At 37.4% G+C, this 20715-nt stretch overlaps 3 protein-coding genes and 1 pseudogene across 5 annotated transcripts; 3 read left to right on the top strand and 1 right to left on the bottom strand.

The window, feature by feature from the left end:
- The first annotated feature begins 4992 nt into the window (after positions 1-4992).
- On the top strand, positions 4993-8120 carry LOC103333800 (endo-1,3;1,4-beta-D-glucanase-like). The gene is made up of 7 exons (XM_008236691.2): positions 4993-5325; positions 5704-5725; positions 6297-6426; positions 6555-6645; positions 6764-6853; positions 7035-7135; positions 7746-8120. The coding sequence occupies exons 1-7, from the start codon at positions 5178-5180 to the stop codon at positions 7884-7886; spliced, it is 723 nt and encodes a 240-aa protein (XP_008234913.1). The 5' UTR covers positions 4993-5177; the 3' UTR covers positions 7887-8120.
- A 400-nt stretch (positions 8121-8520) lies between these two features.
- Positions 8521-10610, top strand: LOC103333801 (aspartic proteinase 36 pseudogene; annotated as a pseudogene). Its single transcript, XR_016127845.1, has one exon. The product of XR_016127845.1 is annotated as an aspartic proteinase 36 pseudogene (transcript).
- A 489-nt stretch (positions 10611-11099) lies between these two features.
- Positions 11100-15010, bottom strand: LOC103333929 (BTB/POZ and MATH domain-containing protein 2-like). Its single transcript, XM_016795442.2, has 4 exons — positions 14255-15010; positions 13144-13492; positions 12293-12569; positions 11100-11493 (listed from the first exon to the last, which is right to left on the bottom strand). The coding sequence occupies exons 1-4, from the start codon at positions 14677-14679 to the stop codon at positions 11315-11317; spliced, it is 1230 nt and encodes a 409-aa protein (XP_016650928.2). The 5' UTR covers positions 14680-15010; the 3' UTR covers positions 11100-11314.
- Positions 15011-17407: 2397 nt separating this feature from the next.
- LOC103333802 (uncharacterized) lies at positions 17408-20666 on the top strand. Of its 2 annotated transcripts, none has more exons than XM_008236694.2 (5): positions 17408-17876; positions 18196-18364; positions 18688-19093; positions 19440-19520; positions 19738-20666. In XM_008236694.2, the coding sequence occupies exons 1-5, from the start codon at positions 17796-17798 to the stop codon at positions 20237-20239; spliced, it is 1239 nt and encodes a 412-aa protein (XP_008234916.2). In that variant the 5' UTR covers positions 17408-17795; the 3' UTR covers positions 20240-20666. The 2 variants fall into 2 exon arrangements, with proteins under 2 accessions (XP_008234916.2, XP_008234915.2); XM_008236693.3 differs by having other exon boundaries at positions 17413-17876; positions 18193-18364.
- Positions 20667-20715: the final 49 nt, after the last annotated feature.

Genomic DNA, 20715 nt, shown 5'->3' with positions numbered 1-20715 from the left:
AACTTAAGCATGCACACCAAGAAGGGAAAGGGTTTAAGAGCGGTTTCCTGGTGAAGGAAACCAAACCTTAGAAGTAAGCGGTTTCTGGTATATAGGCAACAAGAAAGGAAAGGGTTTAAGATTCTACAACAATGCCCTTGCCCTTATAGATGATAATGGCGATCTTATGTCTTACCCAAAGGAGGGTTCTACAATTTCATCAATGGAGAACCACCGTCTTCATCACGACAACTACTCCGTATGTATCAAGCTACTTCTTAATTATTAATTCTTCATTATATTATAACACTGAATGATACGTATCGATGTTTTTTTCTAGAATTAATATGTTTGTTGTTGCAGATTACTTATCATGTCGTAAAGGTGAGCGTAGTTGATGATTCTCTGCTTTATAGCATATAACAAGGAAGTTGGAGAAAATTGATGGTAAAAATTAATAAATAAACCTCTTTATTATGCGTGCAGTAAGTACAACTGAGTAAGTATATATAAAATTCGAATATGTGTATATGTAGGAGTAAATTCGGTCCCAGAGGGGCTTTGTAAAAGAAGAATATATGCAAGTAGTTTCCACATGCTTTGATCTAATATAGAAAAGTGTCATTGTTTTGAACAGATTTTGCAGCGACTGATTTCCGCTTTCGAAACTTTGTGCGACAACTTTTGACTTCTTTGGATGATTATCCTTTTGAGGAGAATCAACATATATATATATATATATATATATATATATATATATATATATATAACCTTAGCTTTTTAGTCACGTATGTCTCAGTCCGTGTCACAAGTACTCAAACCTAGGTGGATGGAACCTTAGCTATCCAAATTTCTATACACACACTTCAATTGAATTGAAATGATTTTTTTGATAAGGGAATGATTTCTTTTAAATTACTCTAATATATGGGAATGAGATGAAATTTAGGTGCAAGGGAAGGAACAATGCTTTAGTCAACTGTCTTAACCCACATATGCTACAATTACAATAATATATTAGTGAATTTTACTTGGTCGTAATTTAATATTCATTAACGTGTAATCACAGAAGTAATTTTGTCAGCACTGGTTACATCCACACAGTGGCGGTCCTTAGTTTTGGAGGCTCTAGGGGAACTACAAATTGTGGTTTTCTACTCTCTATGTATATATTTAAGCGATTTTTATTTTTGATAAGTTAAAAAAATATATATGAATATCCAAGTCAGAATTACGTATAATTATACCATAAAATACGTATTAATAATTATAAAAAGGATGTTAACATGTATATAAAGTGTATTAACTGTTAGGCACGACTCCTTGGGTTGCGTGATTGGTATGGTTTTCCAGATTCTCAGCCTTCCTGATCCAAACCATGCGTGGAGATGAACCAAGAAGGTAGAGTTTCTTTGATCAAGGACTGACTATAACTAACGGACCAAAATTATGCATCAGAATCACAATCTTCTCCCAACATTAGTTACTTTCGACGACTAACTAGCAGAATAGGCAGCAGTCTATAATCTAACGCAGTCTAGCAAGCTAGGGATTGTGAGACATGTCAAACGCAAAGTGTACTGCTCTGGCAGTGAGGGAAAACTACGATGATCTTGGTCTCAATTCAACAATACTGCTCTTGCCCTTATAGATGACACATACATCGAACATAAAAGTTCATGGTGATATTGATCCTCTCACAGTCACAAACACAATATTGACAAAATATAAGAGATCAGCAATGCTTTTGGCGTACAAAGATTCTCGTCGTCCCCAAAAGAAATCAACTAGGGTAAGAAAATTAACAAAGACTATTGTTCTGTTTCTTAATTTCATCCTTTTGCAACACCAAGCTGTGATTAATTAATTATAAAAATGTTGCAAACTTGCAAGTAGTTCCCAACTACTTTGATCTAAATGATAAAATTATCTTTGTTTTCAACAGATTTTACAGCCACCGGTTTTCACTTGCAATCACATAAACTACGAACACAGGCGGGTATGAAAATTAGCATCAACTGGCTACTTATTTCCAAATATCGTTGTTAGCACTTTTACCATGACATGTTTTTGGATTCTCTTGCAGTTCATGGACACTCTGTAATTGTCTTCTTCCGATGATTTGTTTTGAGGAGAACCAACATGTATTGGTGGTGTTGATGGGTGAGGAGGGAGGCCTAGGGTTTTGAGGTTCTCTCTAATCTCTTTGCGGGAAGAAAATAGGCTACTGATTTAGTTCGACGACCTCGCCTTAATCCTCACGGTTTAGTCTTTTTTTAAATAAAATATGTTGTTACTAACTAATAGTATCTATAAATACTCTTTGTTATTTAAAAAGGCGAGAATCTTAAGTATATTCAATTCAAGATTCGGACAGGGTTCACCTAAACTAGTTAATATCTTGAAAGATTTCGATCAAGTAATTACTTTTTTCAACATTTGGTTGTCTTTCTTTACATGCGCATTATGAAATCAGAAGATCGACATATACAATTGGATTGTTCTATTGTCCTAATTTCCAGTTAATTCTCAAACACCCATTTTAAGTTTTTAAGGAAATTACTTTCACATTCCTCCTAACAAGTTCGTAGGAATACCGAGAAAAGCAAACAATTTTTTTTTATTTTATTTTTATTTTAGTGAAAAATACCAAAAATGGTACAAGATTTTCAATTCATGGAGATCCTCCTAATCAATACTTGACCTAACTTCTAATCAAGTAACCTATAAATGTCACCACTATCTTCTCCCAAATCAATTTTCTTTACAAATCCAAGTCCAAAGTTTTTGCCGACTAATCAGCACTAGTCTTTATAGCTTTAGGGTTCTTTGCTTTGGACTTGAGAAGGAGACGTACAAAATCTCAAGCTCTCATCAAAGAGACTGCACTTGCAATGGAGAACCACCCTGCTGATGGTCCCGTATGTCTCTCTAGCTAGGGCTACCTTCTCTTTCATTTTACGATTAATATAACAAAATTAATATCTTCTTTCTTGCAGACTTGCATTTTGAAAGTGAGTACATGTTGTTTGGGGGGTTTTCGGCTATGGCCTCCCCACTTCACCAAGCTATGGCCCCCCAAGTTCATAAAAAAGAAGAAGGTAATTACATGTTGCAAGGGATGTGCTACCAAAATAAAGAAGAAACTGCAGAAACTTAACGGTACGAAAACTAACTCTTCTGTTTCAATTTTTGTGCCTTGCATTTGCATATATACCAACTATATATAGAAAAAATTGAATAAATAAAAATGGTATTGGTTTGACTATTAATTTTTCAATTTTCAATTGATTTTTGGGTACGTTCGATTTGTGTATACATAGGAGTAAATTCCATCACCATAGATTATGAAAAAGGGATGGTAGCAGTTTCTGGTGAGGCAGATCCAGCCACAATCTTAGTGACAATTGCAAAGCTTAAGATTAGGACAGAGCTTGTGTCCTACAAGAAGGACCCTCGTGCTGCCCAAAAGAAAAAACGAGCACAACGATTGAAGAACATTCAAAATCATCATCACCACCCCAAAACCAAGGACACGAAAAAGATCATCGATCATCACAATGATCATAATCATGATCATTCAAATTCTGATTCTGATTCTGATGATCAGATTGATGGAGATCATCATGGTCATAGTGGACATAAAATTAAGAAGCCAGCCAATGTTAATGGTCCATTTGTTGCACCCCATGGCAAGGGCAATTTCCCCAAGCCAAAACCTCTTGGGCCACAAAACAATTGGGCCCGAGGGATGTACGGAAGGCCCCCGCCAGGTCCACCGCCTGCATTTCCACTGCCTCCACGGCCACCAATGCCGCCACATGCATATGGTGGTTATGGTCACCACTCGAGCATGGCACCGCCGCCACGACCGCCGCCACATGCATATGGTGGTAATGTTCACCACTCGAGCATGGCACCGCTGCCACGACCACCGCCACATGCATATGGTGGTAATGTTCACCACTCAAGCATGGCACCGCTGCCACGACCGCCACCGCCATTGCAAATGTATCCTTATCCTTATTATCATCGAACAAAGGAACCGCCTGTTGGCAACTCAATGCTCCATTATTTCAGCGACGATAACACTAGCACTAGTGCTTGCACCGTAATGTAAGGTGTTTGTGTGTGTTATTATTTCTTCTGTTTTCAAGAACCAATTGCATCTGTTCAACTCTGAATTTGTTTTTGGAGATGAAAGTGTATGTACCGGTACAATAATGACACTTTGTCACATATGTTATATTTCTAAATTGGAATCATGATCGCATATTTAGACATGATTTTAATTTAATATATTGTGAGGATGAAACAACATTTCGATGCAAATATTTTACAGATTTGTAATGTTGAGGAGTTTATACATAGATTCATTGCTTTCACTCTCTCTCTCTCTCTCTTCATGTGATTCTGCTGGTATGTGTCCAAACTTGCTGTTCCTTTTGGGTAGGTTAGGTCTAATTATTAAGTACATGTATGTCCCGTGAAATTGGTACGTAATCATGGTAAATTATTAAGAATTATCAATTTCCATTTTCTAAGCAGTTTGTGACTTAGGCTAACTGTGGATTTAGTTATATGAATGCATTATCTTGTTACGTAAACTGATTTATAGTGCAATACGGGATAGTTGCGGGATGTGAGTGGCCAATTAATTAGCTACTGTTGAATGACTACTCACATCCCACAACATTCATCCCGCATTTGAGAATTTCTGCAATTAGCAAGCATGCAATAGCAAAGTCACACTCCTCCCGTGCGTGAGCTAATCAAGACAAGAGGATTGGGCTAAATATTGACTGAAATTACCAAAGAGAAAAATACCGGGCCCGTGGCTCTTTGTGAACCGAAAAGAAAATAAAGAAACTGGGCCTGTGTTCTTTATTAACCCACAAAAAAAGAAAAATATTGGGCCTGTGGCTCTTTGTGAACACAAAAGAAAGAAAATTACTGTGCCCGTGGTTCTTCTCGAATCTGTCATCATCAATCATGAGGGAAAAAACAAAAACAGTCTCTAACTTTGAGAAGTCAGGACAAAACTTGTTCAATAATGTTTCGATACTTGTAACATTTCAGATCGTAAGCAAATTGTTCTCCAAGGCAAGTACTGCTAGCTTCCTAATATATCAGTGGAGCTCTCTAACTTATTGATTTTGTGTGTGTGGCTCTGAATCTCTGCTTCTCTGAGTAAAGCTATGTCGGGGCCTCAGTGCTGTGAAAACCCACCAACCCTTAGCTCAAGCTCCGGAGCTGGTTCAGTGACTGAAATTGGAGGCTTAAAAGCCTACGTTACTGGCCCTTCTGATTCCAAGCAGGCCATTCTTCTCATTTCTGATGTATATGGTAATTACCCATTTCACCAATTTTCTTTCTTTCTTTGTAATTTTGATGAAGTTTCTTTCTTTTTTGCTGCTATTGTTTATCACATACCAATTTGGGTTTTTTTGTCTCACATCTCATCTGCTTTTGTGATCTGGGTGGTAGTTAAATTATGGTTTCCATGCTTAGGTTCTAAAAAATGGATTCTTTTTCCTTTGTGTCCTTATTGTACATGTATAATATTGATGCTTAACTTATAAGTTGATCAGTTACATGGTTATTTCTTTCTGTTGGTCCAAATACTTTCTTTTTAGTAAGTTTTTGTACATGTTTAGAGCTTTTTCAATTCCGCTTGGTGAGTTGAAATTTTAAGTTTTGACAGTATATTTATTTGTTTTGCAGGATTTGAAGCACCAAACCTAAGGTATGCCTACTTTCTCAACTCTGCATCCTCGTTTGTTAATGGTACATGATGGATATCTTAGCACCTTACATGAAAAACCTAACATGATTTCTCCCAATCCCCTTCCTTTTTGAAAAATATTAGCTGCAGCTTATCTAGCTACTGAATTCTGATGGATACTCTTTGTTGCCTACTCTGGTCATGATAATCTACGTCTGCATGAAGATAAAAATAAATTTTTTGAAATGGGTTGTTTTAGTTAGGGGCAGCCATTTATAAGAGAAGTTTTATTTTATGGACCCTGGGGGGTTTACAGTTGTTAAAACCCTCTCACCAAATGAAATGACAATTCTCCGCCAAATGTGTAAAAACTTTATATTTGATGCTGCACTTCCAAGCCCTTTATCACTCAGTCCGTGAAACATATATTTGTCTAGGCCATTTCTGAAACCTCATGATAAGTGAATTTGTTGCTTTGTTAACAAGAGTTAATCTGCTTTAACAACTGGACTACTCTTTGCTTTGACATTTATTTCCCATCCTTTCATTACATGTTTTCATTTTTCTTGAACTCACTGCTGTTTCTGTAAAGGAAGCTTGCCGACAAAATAGCTAGTGCTGCTGGATTCCATGTTGTGGTTCCAGACTTCTTTTATGGAGATCCCTATGTACCGGACAATGCTGAGAGGCCTGTATCAGTTTGGATACAGTCTCATGGAACAGTTTGTTTCTTAATCTTTTTTATTTCCCTTATCTTTAAAGTGTAAACTTGCTGAATGTGTAATCATGACTCAAGTTTAATCATGTACTAAAAGTGTTGCTATTTTCTTCCCCTACCTCTTTCTTTAAGGGCAAAGGATTTGAAGATGCTAAACCTATAATTGCTGCTCTAAGGAACAAAGGGGTATCGAAGATAGGAGCAGCAGGATTCTGTTGGGGTGGTAAGACTCCTACTACACTTTTAGAGTAGAATCATATGACTGTAGAAATTTGTTTTTTAGGTTTCACTAGTTGTGCAATTACTGTTAAATTAACCAATAACTCTTGGTTGTTATTCAGCCAAGGTGGTTGTGGAGCTAGCAAAGTCTGATTACATTCAAGCCGCAGTGTTGCTACACCCTTCCCTTGTCACAGTTGATGATATTAAAGGTATGTATTTTCACTGCAGAATTAAACTGCTTTATATGATAAATATGGCCAAAGGAAGACTCTGCTTCTAGTGTCTTGGGCTGCACTACTGCACTGCACTCTTGTTGGCTTCTTCTGGTGTTTGAAGTTACTAATACACCTTTTACTGTTTTTTTTTTTTTTTTTTCTTCTTTTGTTTCAGAGATTAAGGCTCCAATAGCCATATTGGGTGCCGAATTTGACAAGATCTCTCCACCTGAACTCCTGAAAAAGTACGAGGAGGTTTTATCCACTAAGCCTGAGGTAAGCATCTCCCAACTTCAGAAAGTTAATATATTCGAAGTGAAATTCATTAATAAAACACCTAAATGGAAGTCTTTGTATCATAAATTGTCATGGTCTTCCAGTTTCAGAAAGTTAGGGCCCATTTGATAACCATTTCAATTTTAGTTTTTAGTTTTCATTTTTTGTGCTAGAGTATACAGGAAAAAGAGGGAGAATGGAAGTGAGAATGAGAGTGAAGATGGAATTGAGAGGGAAAATGAGAAGGGAGGATTAACAAAAGTGAAAATAAAAACTAAAAACTGAAATCTATTTGAAATTGTTTTCACTTTTGTTACTCCTCCCTCCCATCCTCCCCTCTCATCCTCTCTCCCAATCTCATCCTCACTCCCATTCTCACTCTCATTTTGTTTTATACTCTAGAACAAAAAATTAAAACTAAAAACTAAAATTGAAATGGTTATCAAATCCCACTGCACAAAACAATTCCTTGAAAGTGAAATTCATTAGAAACCTAAATGGAAGTCTTTGTACGATACATTGTCATACGATGATTCCGTGATTACAAAGTGAGGAATTTCCCAGATGCCAACATGACTTTCAGAAACTAATTGATATAGTTTTTATGCAGGTTAATGGCTATGTGAAAATATTTCCTGGTGTTCCACATGGATGGACTGTCAGGTACAAGGAAGAGGATGAGGCTGCTGTCAAGCATGCTGGAGAAGCCCATCAAGATTTGTTGGCCTGGTTTACTCAGCATGTCAAGTAAAGATAATCATGGCGGATGAAATGCTCACCATCAGATTATATCAGTTAATCAGTTACCAATAACGATGATGAGCACGAAAAGTAGGAATAATAAGATAATAGCATAGTGTTGTTGTTGAATTAGACTTATGTAAGAGCTAAACTTGCTTCCTTTGGGAAGGCTTGAGAAGCTATTTGGCTTTTCTAAAATATTGTTGAAGGATAATAGAATACCCTAGTGTTATTTGCATAAAAATTGTGATAGAGTTCATCTCCACCGTTGATTTTGGAGATTTTGCTTTTTTGATTTGAAATAAGTATTAACCTAAGCCAAAAACAAAGAACACTTTGATTACACCTATCCAAGTCAGCCAAGTCCTCGCACAGAGGACATGTAGCTACCATCAAACTTCGTCCTCGTTTTTCACAAACTCAAAAGACAGTATTTGAGGAGGAAAGTTGGTCCTCTTTACCAAGTCTTTATTTCACCAGAAAAGAATGCGGCCGGCCAAAAAGAAAATAACAAAAAACCAAAGAAGAAAGAAAGAGAGAACGTGGCAACTGCGTAATTCCCACGAAAAACCCAATTGGCAATTTCAATGTTGTTGAACGTCGTTTCCAAATATACAGAAAAATAAATTGTTGTAATTTGGTGGTGTCTTTTGGATAGATGCTTATTTCTTGACTTTGTTATTATCTCTCTTTTTAATTTTATTTTGTTGGTTTGGCATGTTGACTGGTACTTTCAATTAAAGTTGAGATGAACGAACTAATGGATCGATTAGTGTTAATCTTTGACGTTCAAAACGCGCAACTCTCTCGTCCGAGTCTTCTCTCTTCTGTCTTTCTGTCTCTCTTGCCGTCTTGCTTTGCGCTTTTTTCTTCTCTTTTATCTGGCTTTCCCTCTCCTCTCTCTTCACACATGCTTTTCCCTCCTCCTTCACCGACCTTGTTCTTTCTCCACCCAACTCGACAATGAATTTTCAACAATTTCAACAAAACCCACATCTCTAAGCCTCAGAATTCAAGCTACGAATTTTTTTCAATCTGGGATTTGTCCCAAAACAGCTTCTTTTGCCGTTGGGTCCAATCAGATCTTGTAGCTTCAGTTTTCTCGCCTATAAAAATTGAGTCTTTGGGTTGTTTTCAACCTCAATCAATTTTGTAAAAGTAGCGTTAAAGGCTCCTGCTTTGTTGGGCAATTTCAATGGATCTTGGGAAAACGACAAGAGGGGCTGTATTGGGTTGTATACTGGTTCTTTTCACATTGGTTCTGGATGCGTCAGGTGACTTTGTGTTCCCTGTGCACCATAAGTTCAAGGGCCAGCGGTCTTTGAGTGCATTGAAAGCCCATGATGCTCGCCGCCATGGTAGAATTCTAGCCTCTGCAGGCTCAGGCTCTACTTCTGCTGTGGATCTGGAAATAGGCGGCAATGGCCATCCTTCCGACACTGGCCTCTACTTCACCAAACTTGGGATTGGTTCACCTTCAAAGGACTATTTTGTCCAGGTCGATACAGGAAGTGACATTTTATGGGTCAATTGTATTGACTGCACAAACTGTCCCAAGAAAAGTGATATTGGTGTGAAGCTCACATTGTATGATCCAAAGAGCTCTTCAACGTCACAACCTGTTACATGTGATCAAGACTTTTGCACATCCAAATACAGTGGTCAGCTCCCTGGTTGCAGGCCAACCTTGCTCTGCGAATATGATGTGACTTATGGAGATGGAAGCGCAACAGCTGGTTACTTTGTGAAGGACAATATTGAATTTGATGAAAGAACAAATGGAAGTATGGTATTTGGTTGTGGAGCTAGACAATCTGGGCAGCTAGGTAAGTCTTCTGAAGCACTTGATGGGATACTTGGTTTTGGGCAGGCAAATTCATCTGTGATTTCACAGCTGGCTGCATCTGGAAAGGTCAGAAAACAATTTGCACATTGCCTGGACAATGTAAATGGAGGTGGGATTTTTGCCATTGGGGAAGTGGTGCAGCCAAAAGTGAAGAATACAACTCCATTGGTGCCAAAGCAGGCACATTACAATGTTGCGATGGAGGCAATTGAGGTGGGTGGCGATGTGGTACAACTTCCCACAGATACATTTGACACTGGAGACAAGGAAGGGACAATAATTGACAGTGGTACAACCTTGGCTTATCTTCCAGAGGAGGTTTATCAACCAGTCATGAGCAAGATCTTTGCAAGTCAGCCTGACTTGAAATTACATACAGTTGATGAGCAGTTCAAATGTTTCCAGTATTCCAAGAGTGTCGATGATGGATTTCCAGTGGTGAAGTTCCATTTCAAGAATTCGGCTTCAATGACGGTATATCCTCGTGACTATTTGTTCCAGTTGAAGGATGATGTTTGGTGCTCTGGTTGGCAGAGCAGTGGGATGAAATCCGGAAATGGAGATTCCATGACCCTTCTGGGAGATTTAGTGCTTTCAAATAAGCTAGTCATTTATGATCTTGAGAATCAGGAAATTGGGTGGATGGATTACAACTGCTCTTCAAGCATCAAAGTGAGAGATGAGAAGTCAGGGGGAATTGACACTATTGGTGCCCACAATCTTTCTTCAGCTTCCACTTTAACAATTGGAAGATTATTGAAATTCTTGTTCTTAATAAGTTCCGTGCTGCTGCAAATATCTTCTTTGTATTAGATTTACTTCAACAAGCGGCCAGCATTCATTTTGATGCACCAAAATTTATCAATGAAATTGTGTGATTCATTTCCATTTATTAGACTATTGACATTTTCTTTTCAATGGCAAAAATAAATAAAAAATCAAAACAGGTTTCACTAAGCTGTGTTTGTGAAGCCAAAGGCCAAAGCAATTTTTGTAATTTATTTGGTCTATTTTTTGGATTTGGACTTTTTATCAGGGCTTGTGCATCTGTTGACTTCTATACTAACCGCAGAGGTAAGTAGATGAGTGTGAGGGAGGGGTTAGAAATTAATTTGGGATAGGCGAGGTACAGTTGTTTAGCATTGGTAATCTGCAGCAAAAAAGGGGTTAAAGGACAAACTGTCTGCTCAATTGCACCAGTTTTCAAGACATCAAAACAGAGTTGTAGGGCAATCTGAGGGTAGGGTTTGCTGCTGACTGTCAATTTAATACATTTTACAAATATGTTTGTGGTCTTTGTTTATTGGATTGAATTTTGTTCTATATCAAGGAAACAGTAAGTTTTACAACTTCAACACGGAGAAAGAGAGAGGCACAAACCAGGGAATTGAATTTTTCTTTTTCTCAATCAAAACAGTAAGTACTACAACGTTCAATTACAAGCCAACAGAGACATCAACATCCTTTCGAATAACAAGCCTAAAAAACTAGTAGTTATTTCTAAACCTAGAAATAATCTCTCCCCTCACTTTTCTCTATCTTTCTTTCCATTTTGTTTTTCTACATGGTAGATGTTTGAAAAGCTCAGTTCACTATAGCCTTTGCTTCACCCGCCTGCCATTGATGTCACTACCATCAAGAATAGCTTCATTCCCATGCCTGCATAGAGATACAGAATGTTCACTAACTCTAGCTACATATTCCAAGAGTTCAGTCAGAACAGACGGGCAGCTTTCCTTCAAGTGTTTGTAACCATCTGTTTGCATCACACCTGCAAAACAAAAATAAAATAATTAAGAATTACTTACATAACATTCGCATTTATTTATATTCAGGAATCACAAATCAAACAAAGACCAATGCATCAGAAGAAGCAAAACAAAAAGGTCTAGGAAAAAAAAAAATTAACAAGAGACACTGTACAAAACACGGAAGAATGGAAGATGAGAATTCATGTGGCCAGTAATTACACCAAGTCCCAAGTAAAAAACAAGATCCAAAATACCCTAGTTGTTTTCAATTGTAAACCACATATCACTATACAGAGTGGGTTGTTTTGTTGCTATCTCAGCCAATTTTGACAACCCTTTTCAAAGGCTTATGTATCCATAGGTAAAATGGCCAATGATGGAAGTATAATCAAGTACCAAATGACCTTCCAAAGGGCCAAGAGGAAGTACTACTCTCATGATAGGTAAAGCCTAACATGACAGGTTATGAAACATGGATCCTTAGACCTTGAGGGCTATAGTTTAAACTAACCATCTGGACTAACATGAAACATATTAATTCATATAACCGTCAATGGAAAAAAGGACACATATTACAGCTGAATACAAATTAAAAACTTCAATGGAATAAGAAAGACAAGTCAATACATAGATCATTGTAGTAATTAATTTCTCCAATCTTGATTACGATTCTACCACAGTTTTTAGAGTCATCCACATATAACCAAATCATCATGCATAATCATCATCAACAATCTCATTTGGGGCCTAGATGATGACAGTTCGCTTTTTCAAATTACACAACATTGTAAAACAAAGCTTGATAGAGCAAAGAGTCACCTGATAGATTTCCAGGTGTTGCAACGAATCTGAGACACACAGTTTTCAGCTGGAAGCAGTGATGTTGTTCTGCCAATGCTAATGTCGTTGCCACAGTGTTTATCGCAACATCTTTGCAGAGATTTGCCTCACATAACAACCGAAGTCTATCTAAGCCATACCGATCTGCTGCTGCAAGCAGATGCTGCGCCATCAAAGTGGAAGACCCGTTGGAGTTAATTCCAGTAAGCTCTTCTATGTCAGGCAGAGAGTCCCAGTATATGAAATGAAGCAAAGCCTGCACAAGGACAAAATGGATGAGTGGAAAAACAGTTGAAAAGTGAGAACAAAGCCAATAATATCCATGGAAACAATTCCCAGGTGGATGGTTATAATTAACAATTCTACAGTTCACACGATAGCACAAGAAAAAAAAGAATTAGAGCAGAAACCGCATAGCCAACCTAGCTTAAATTTGTAATGAAAGAGAATAAGCATTATGCAGAAAGCATAATAATACAACCCAAATAGGGAGTTCTCCATGAAAACTGAAACTTATTACTTCACACTAGGCCATGTTTTACCACTTATAACCACTCTGCACAAGCAACAAAGCAAAAAATAAAAAAATAAAAAAATCATCCTAGAATGCATATTTGATCACTAGCATCTGGCAGGATTTGCAGCTAAAGCACAAAAAGCATGAGATCATACTCCTGGATGACAATGTCTATGCAACATGCCTGACAAACTGATACAATTGCAAATAAATATGGTAACCAATTTACTATCTAAAGTACAAAGATTGATCAGCATTAGTTAAACAAATGTATAACATAACCAACCAAGGAAAAAGAAGAAATGCATCAAACCTTAAAGACTGGAGCCTCGATGTCCTCAACTTTTATGCACCGAGTGTTCTGATCCTTCATAGGACCAAATAGTTGGGCCCTGAATACAGGTGATCGAGCTGCTAGTACCAACTTGTGAGCAGCAAAAATTTCACCGTCAATTTCAAAATTTACATCAGTTCCCTTTCCACTTTCCAGTAGCCGCCCAAACTGATGGCCCATGCTGGATGGTGGTACTGGTATGGAGTATATTTTTGGCCCCTCCGTGTGTGACTTCACAACACCAACCATACAGTTTACTGACAAGCAGTCATCTTTAAGGTAGTCTGATGTCTCCAGAGAAGTTCTTTTGAAAAAACGCTTGTAACCCCTGCAGCATCCCAAGAATCCATTAAACTCTTCCTATATGCAAACTAGTGACAACAATGGATATGTACAGGATACAAGGCTGAAACCAAGCTAGACCCCAAGAAAATCACACAACATGATGGAGAATATTGGACTGCATAGAAAACATCGATGCCTTGTCATATTCAAATGACATGAAATTTCTATATAATCAATCCAAGGCATGCATCAAAAGTAGTAGTCAACTAAACCCCCTGGCAGCCACTTTTAAAACATCAAATGGAACATTGACAGGTTAACAAGATCAACAATGAATTTATTCTCTCACTGCCCGATGTTACATATTGCCTTTTACTTTCCTACTTGTACCCGCATAGAAAAGCCGTTACATTTATATAAATATCATACACAAGTTCAAATCAGGTTCAGCATAGAGATTTAAAGTTTTGCAGGTTGCAAGATTAGTGAAAAAACCAAAAACAACAAGCAATCAAAACCTTACCAAATTGCAGAAAATTTTCAATCCAGCTTCACATTTCCTAATTATATTAACAGAGTTTCAACATTTTTAAACCTAACTTTAAAACCCTTCTTCTGGATCTGTTATATGTAAACATTGCATCTAAACAAAAACAGATCAAAAAATAAAAGCATGCTTCTTTTTGAAAATGGAAAACCCAAATTACCAACGTTTACAAACTTATAAACTTTCATTAAAACAGAAGGCAAGAAAACCAAGATTCCCACAAAGACAAAATCAAGAACTGGAAATTCGCCAACCCACCACATGCTACCGCGATACTTGAGCGTGTAGGGACCGCTATCCAAGGTCCTCCCGAAATGGCTATGCACTTTGTGCCTCTCATTCCCACTCTGATCCAAAAGGGTCAATTCGAAGAGAGCTCTCACATCGGTTCCTTCGCTCGCGAGCGCGATGAAGAGCGAGACGTACGCGGCATTGTCCTCGACGCTCTTGCCGTCTGGGTAAAAATAGATGGCCCACGAGTACCCGCCCACATTAAACGTATCGGACGCTATGTACTTCCCAATTCCAATCCCTTTGGACAAAGAATAACCCGTGATCTTAAAATGGTGGGTCCCGTTGACGGTCTCGGTGATCGACGTCGATGTGGTTGTCGGGGGCGACGAAGAGGCCGGGCAAGATGAAGAAGACGAGGGCCTGGAGGTTTCTCTGAAAACCTTACCCATACCCGGCGACAAAATTGAATTAATTGGGGCTTTAATTTTTCTGGGATTGAATTTGGGATCTAGGGTTTAATCGGGAAATGTGGAATTTGGCTAAAATTGGATGCGAAATGAAGAACCTTGGACTTGCGAAACAAGATTCTTCTTTTCCTGAATATTTTCTCGGGAAAGTGACTGTATTGCGAGAGAATCTAGGGTTTCCTTCGGGAAAGTTATGTTGTTCTCGAAGGTGAGTTTCCAGAGCTTCGTGTTCTCACAATCAGAGAAAGAAGAGAGAAGAGAGGAGAGAGAGAAAGATGGTAAAACGACGACTTGTGATTGTGCTTTTATAGTTGTTTTTTCCCGACAGTGAAATTATTGGTGATGAAGCAGAAGCGCACTTGCCGACCTTTAAAACTCCACCAACTCGCTCTTCCATTGAGCCACGTATGCATCCGCCTCTATAGAGACACAAGGCCATTCTAGTCATTCGGATACGCAATTTAATCCTCGCGCAGATTACTTCTCTATTTAGAAATGTTCCATATATAGTGTCCATAATAATTGGGAGTGAGATTGATAAATAAGATAAACCCATGTTCAAATTTGTTCCCCAATTTGGGAAAGAAATACATTAAAATAGTTCCCTTTTTTTTTGTCAATTTAAATAGAGCTTTTCACATATAAACTAATGATAATTTTACAATCTAGAAAAAAATAATTCATTCAGAGTCAATACTTTATAAAATATCGTCAATAGGGTCTAACATAGTAGAAAATGACATTGACTTGCAAACTAGTAGTCTTAGATTCTCACCCTCATAACACCTTGTTAGTGTGTGTGAGTGAGAGAAACTTCCAACCCTTATAGTTTAAACTATCGCTTACATTAAAAAATATATATTTTAAAATGCATCATGTTGTATAATAATAACACAATAAGAACAAACTTTTTTATTTTTATTTTTAAGTAAATAGTGGATGTTTTTTTCTTGGGTTAGACTCCTCAAGTGTTTTTGTATAAAAATATAGTAGTTGTCATATATTTTCTTTTCTAATTTATTATTTTAAATAAACAAAAAAATTGGGAGAAGTCGCAAAACTTATTTTACATCTATATTTTGCTTTTATTTATGCATATAAAAATCTGTAATTTGCTTTTCAGGGGAAAAGTCAACAAAACATAGGATTAAATAGCCGTTGGCTTGCTGCTCAAGTTGTGCGAGATGAGACGCGCCAATTGGCGATGTGCGCGAGCCAGCTTGCACGGGTGATGAGCTGACCACCTGCTGCGGGGATAACTAGTCTACACGGACGACCACACTACTTACTTGTGAGTAATGCCAGGTGTCAACAAATGTGAACCTGATAGATTTCCTATTATCATCTTCCAAATAAAAAAAAATATAAATTATTTTATTTTATTTTTTTAAAACAAAAAAACAATATTAAGATCGGTTGCATGCTGGCCCGCACATTATGATTCTTGTCGTTGATGCATGTAAGGTTTCAAACGTAACAATAACCAAAATCAATCTACATAAGCAGGTGATTGATCGTAACATTCTCTCAAAGAAAAGCTTCTAAAGCAACGGATATTTCTATATATTTTGTGTTCTCCTCCTTTTGAACATTACTTGTGAAATATATGAATTATTCACTACATGACATTGATACGACCATTGACCAAAGAAGGAAGAACAAGTAGATGGTGCATTTATGAATGTAACAAAATACCTGCATGTGACACAGAGTTGTTGCAGCCCATTTAATCTCAGTTACAAGCATTTTGACCAAATTGATGTTAGATTTTATGGTAGCTTGCTCTGTTTGGTGGTCACATTTATTTCTCTAATTTTAAAAGAACATTTATTTATCTTTTTATTTTATATACTTTTCCAGCATAGATGGGAGACCCACAAAAACAAACAAGAAAATAAAGAACCAGCCAGCCAGCTAGCTCTCATTATTAAAATAAAGAGAACCGAATAAGGGATTGCCTTGCTTTAAAGGCAGCAAACACGACTAGTATGACCAAATATTTTTATCATTTTGGTGTTGTGGTTGAGTTCTTGAATGCTTAAGTGATTGATCTGTATTTAAGAAGATAATCAATGCCATGATTTGGATTTAATACTCACATGTTGCACTTTGTCAAGAGACTGGAAAAACATTCAGGTGTGCCAAATGAAGCATAAAGTTTGGCACCATGATAATGACTTCTTCTTATTTTAAAAAGAAAATGTACACCTTTTTTTATAGACTATTTTCATAATTTAATTCAACAATCGGAACATATGTTAGAACTCGAACCTATGATCTTGTTTAGAGGAACAATTACTCTAAACAACTACACTAGTAAGTCTTTTGCAGACTATTTTTATTTTAAGTCGGGTCATTCATACAAAAAATTATTCAAATAAAAAATTATTTGATTACCCAAAATAAAATGTGCAATAAACACAATTTGTTGAATAAAACTGAAATTTTAACCAACTAATTTCACAATAATTAAAGCACCCTCAAAATGAGAATGAATTTAAAGTAAATTTCGAACTATGCAAGCTGGAAGATGAATTTTATTTTCCGATAACATCTGTCGGATTTTTATTTTCATTTTTGGTATGTCACAATCCAAACCCTCACATAAATCTAGAGGTTTCCATTGTGGGGTCAATTTCCATGCAAAGATTTTTTCCCCTCAATTCTGTTTCAGTAGGGACTCATCGCACCCTAGCCAAATCAAACAACAATGGTATGCAAAATCGACGGCCAAGATGTCACAACCAGAAACTAAAGAAATATAATGTATGGTGCACAAAGTTACACGGGCAGAAAACCCAATATTCAGGAGAGTCCAAGGTGGAAGAAAACAGACACTTTTTGTCTGACGTGAGAAATCCAACCTGGATTCTCAGATCAGAAATTTGTCGATCAAACAACTGGATGACATAAAATCCGACTTTGTTATTTCCGATTTTTATTATGTGTGGCTGCAGCTCAAAATGAAAAAGACCAAACTGTGAAAAATCTTGGATTTTGAGGTCCAGGGATGGATCAGTTTATGGTGGTGTGAAGAAGAGGCACGACGCACCAAAAAGGAGAGAAATTTGGTTTCTGAAACTGTGTATCTCTCGGCCATGGCAGATAAGCTTTGTTTGATGGCTTCTCATGGCTACCCTCACGGCCTTGTTTTACAGCAAGAGCAGGGCATAGTCAAGGTAAAGCAAAGGTTTTCTAGCTTAGCTTATTTGTTTTCATTGGTTTGGTATTTGGTTTGCAGATGAGATTTTTGTATTTGCATTCGAATTTGATTCATTTGGGTTTAATTTTCATGTCTGATTGTTATTTGGGTTGCTTTCATATTAATCAAATTCGGTTCCTTGAGTTTGTCTTGCATGTTTAGCTCTATCTGGGGCTTCAGTTTTTCTTGTTTTGATTTATTGTTCTGAATGGAATTGAAGTTCTAGCCGATATATTTTCCTTTTTCTTTTAAAGCTGTTGCTGAAAAGATTATATATTTTCCTTTGATTAAAGCAGGATTTTCAACCCCTTCTGCCGAGTTATGGAGCAAAGCAGGAAATCACAAAACTGGGATCTTTGAAATTGATGCCGCAGCAATGTGAGGAGCCATGGAAACTCGCCAATGGATTGCCAGAGGCCAACTGGTTTGCCAAGACCGAAAGGCCTGTACTCACTGAGATGCAAAGTATGCACCTCAATATTGATTTCATTGCCGTTTGTCCCAAAGAATTTATTTAAATTTTGTCTATCTTGCTCTTTTGTGGTTACAGATAAAATTAGATTTAGATGGGCTGAGTGGTACTACAATAAATTAGATTTATTCTTCTCCATTTCCAGCATAACTTTCTATAAATGATTATCTCATGCATCCTAAAATAAATTAGAACAACTTAACTTGGCAATAATGACATATCAGATTTATGCGGTTATATCCTTATCGCATATGTTATAATGAAATGTAATTTCTTTGCAATATGTTGAATTATCTCTTTTTCCTGCTGATTACAGATGTTCATCCAGACTCAGTGCTGTTCAGTATTGGAATTGCTGAACACTTCATAAGACGTGAAAAAATGTTGCAGTTCCTCAAGTCTGGAGAAACTGAAGCAGAGAAAGGCGGACTAGATATAACCGTACTATATAACTTGATGGGGTTACATGAAATGAGCCAACAAGCATTCATTCCTTCTCTTATCTACCCAAGTAGTGAGTTTAATACCCAGAAGCCTCTCTTGGACTTTGTGGGAGGTCTTGCCTGGAGTTCCAAAATTGCAGTTCAGCCAGATGGTCGAGTCTTATTCACAGGTACAGGGACTGAGATGGAGCATCTCCTTTCGGTTGTTGCTGAGTTTTACTCATTGAGAAACTCAGTTTGTTGGAAAAAGCAGTCTGTGCTGGTTCCGCACTTCAATAGGTATGCATGGACGATTATACCTTTTTTTAAATTTAAATTTGGCATCTTTTTTTTACAGGATCAAATACTTATCATAGTCCTCAGAATGAATATTTTCTAACTATGTTTGAATACACATGCATGAGTATATTTCTTTCAACAGTATGGAATCAGTAGATCTTGTGGACCGAGTGTTTTTTTTTTGGTCGAAAGAAAAACTGAGTTTAGAATGAATATTTCCTTAATAATCCTTTCTTAGAAAAATACCTTTCATTTTGATGAATATTCTTTATACTTTCCAACTGTCTATATTTTAAGTCTTCTCCATTCCTATAAAACATGACCTGACAATAACTTTATGAATCAGGGTGGAGAGCAGGGAAGCAGGAGCTAATATTGATGGAACTTTTTTGAAGATGCAAGTGACTACCCTTGCTCCTTTAAAGAGGTATTGACATGAACATGTTTTTATTATTCTTTTTCCCTTTTACCCTTTCTCTTTCCATTTCTTTGTACCTGTTGAAGGGATATCAGTTTCAAGATTAAACTAAATTGTTTTGCTGTAATTGATGTTATTGGTGTCACACTGGTATGCCTGTTCTTCCACCAAATCTTGGATCAAAGCATGCTTCGTATTAACTTTTTGTCTGTTATCTACTTAACAGTCCGGAAAAAGTCAAAAAAAAGGCAACACAAAAGCAGAAGAGTGGGAAAAGAGTAGGCAAAGATAGAGATCTCTACAAGAGGAACTATTTCCACGCCTGTGAGAGCCTTCTATCTTTAATGATTAACAGAAGGCGGCATGGGAAATCAGCAATTCTCTCACTTCAAAGATCTGGCCCTGAGGTTCCAGAGCTCCTCACCCAGTTTTCTGCTAGTATCGCTGGAACTGGCTTAGCTCTCCTATTCTCTGTCCTCTGTAAAGTAAGTTGTGGGAGGGGGCCCTTTTGTGCGTCCAAACTCTTGAATACTGGAGTTGCAATTGGGTTAGTTTGGCTCTCTTGGGCAGTGAACAAGCTGAGGGACACAATTATTCATATCAGCAAGAATTCAAAGAAGTTGGATCTAAAAGAAGAGGAAATAATGGAAAGGGTAGAGGGAAGTGTGAAAGAGATTTACTTTAGAGCTGCAACACTGATGGCAGTGGCCGTGTTGAGGCTTGCTTGAGCATGAAATGAGAAGAAGAAGATACACAGATGGTTTGAGGAACATTTGACTAGAGCGATGAACAAGAGAATATCTGTACATATGGTGACCAAGTTGGGTGATCGGCAGAGAGGTGAAGCTTGTTGGACATGAGGTGTGAAGAACCCATCTTTGAAAGAAAAGTTGGAAATCTGATTTCAGTTGCCGTGAACCAGAGGTCTCGTCATCCGAGCTCTGGACCAGTGAGCTGGTAGTAGTAGTAGTAGTCATGTAGAATGTGAATTGATAGAAGGGTGACTTGGTGGTAGTCTGTAGTACTAAACAATTTTGTGCATGAAACTGTCTTTCTCTTCCCCTCTATGATCTTATAATCTCGATGGCTGTTCAAATAACTTTTGCATTGGTTATAGAATAAATGTTTTAATAATAGCTGTTATTGGAAGTCAAATACCGTTGGAATCGTGCTTTCCATTTTTCCCTCCTTTCTGCCAGGTCAA

Source organism: Prunus mume, linkage group LG6 (genome assembly GCF_029339155.1).
Source record: "Prunus mume cultivar Tortuosa linkage group LG6, ASM2933915v1, whole genome shotgun sequence".
Taxonomy (NCBI): Eukaryota; Viridiplantae; Streptophyta; class Magnoliopsida; order Rosales; family Rosaceae; genus Prunus; species Prunus mume.
This window is presented reverse-complemented; position numbering and strand designations above follow the sequence as displayed.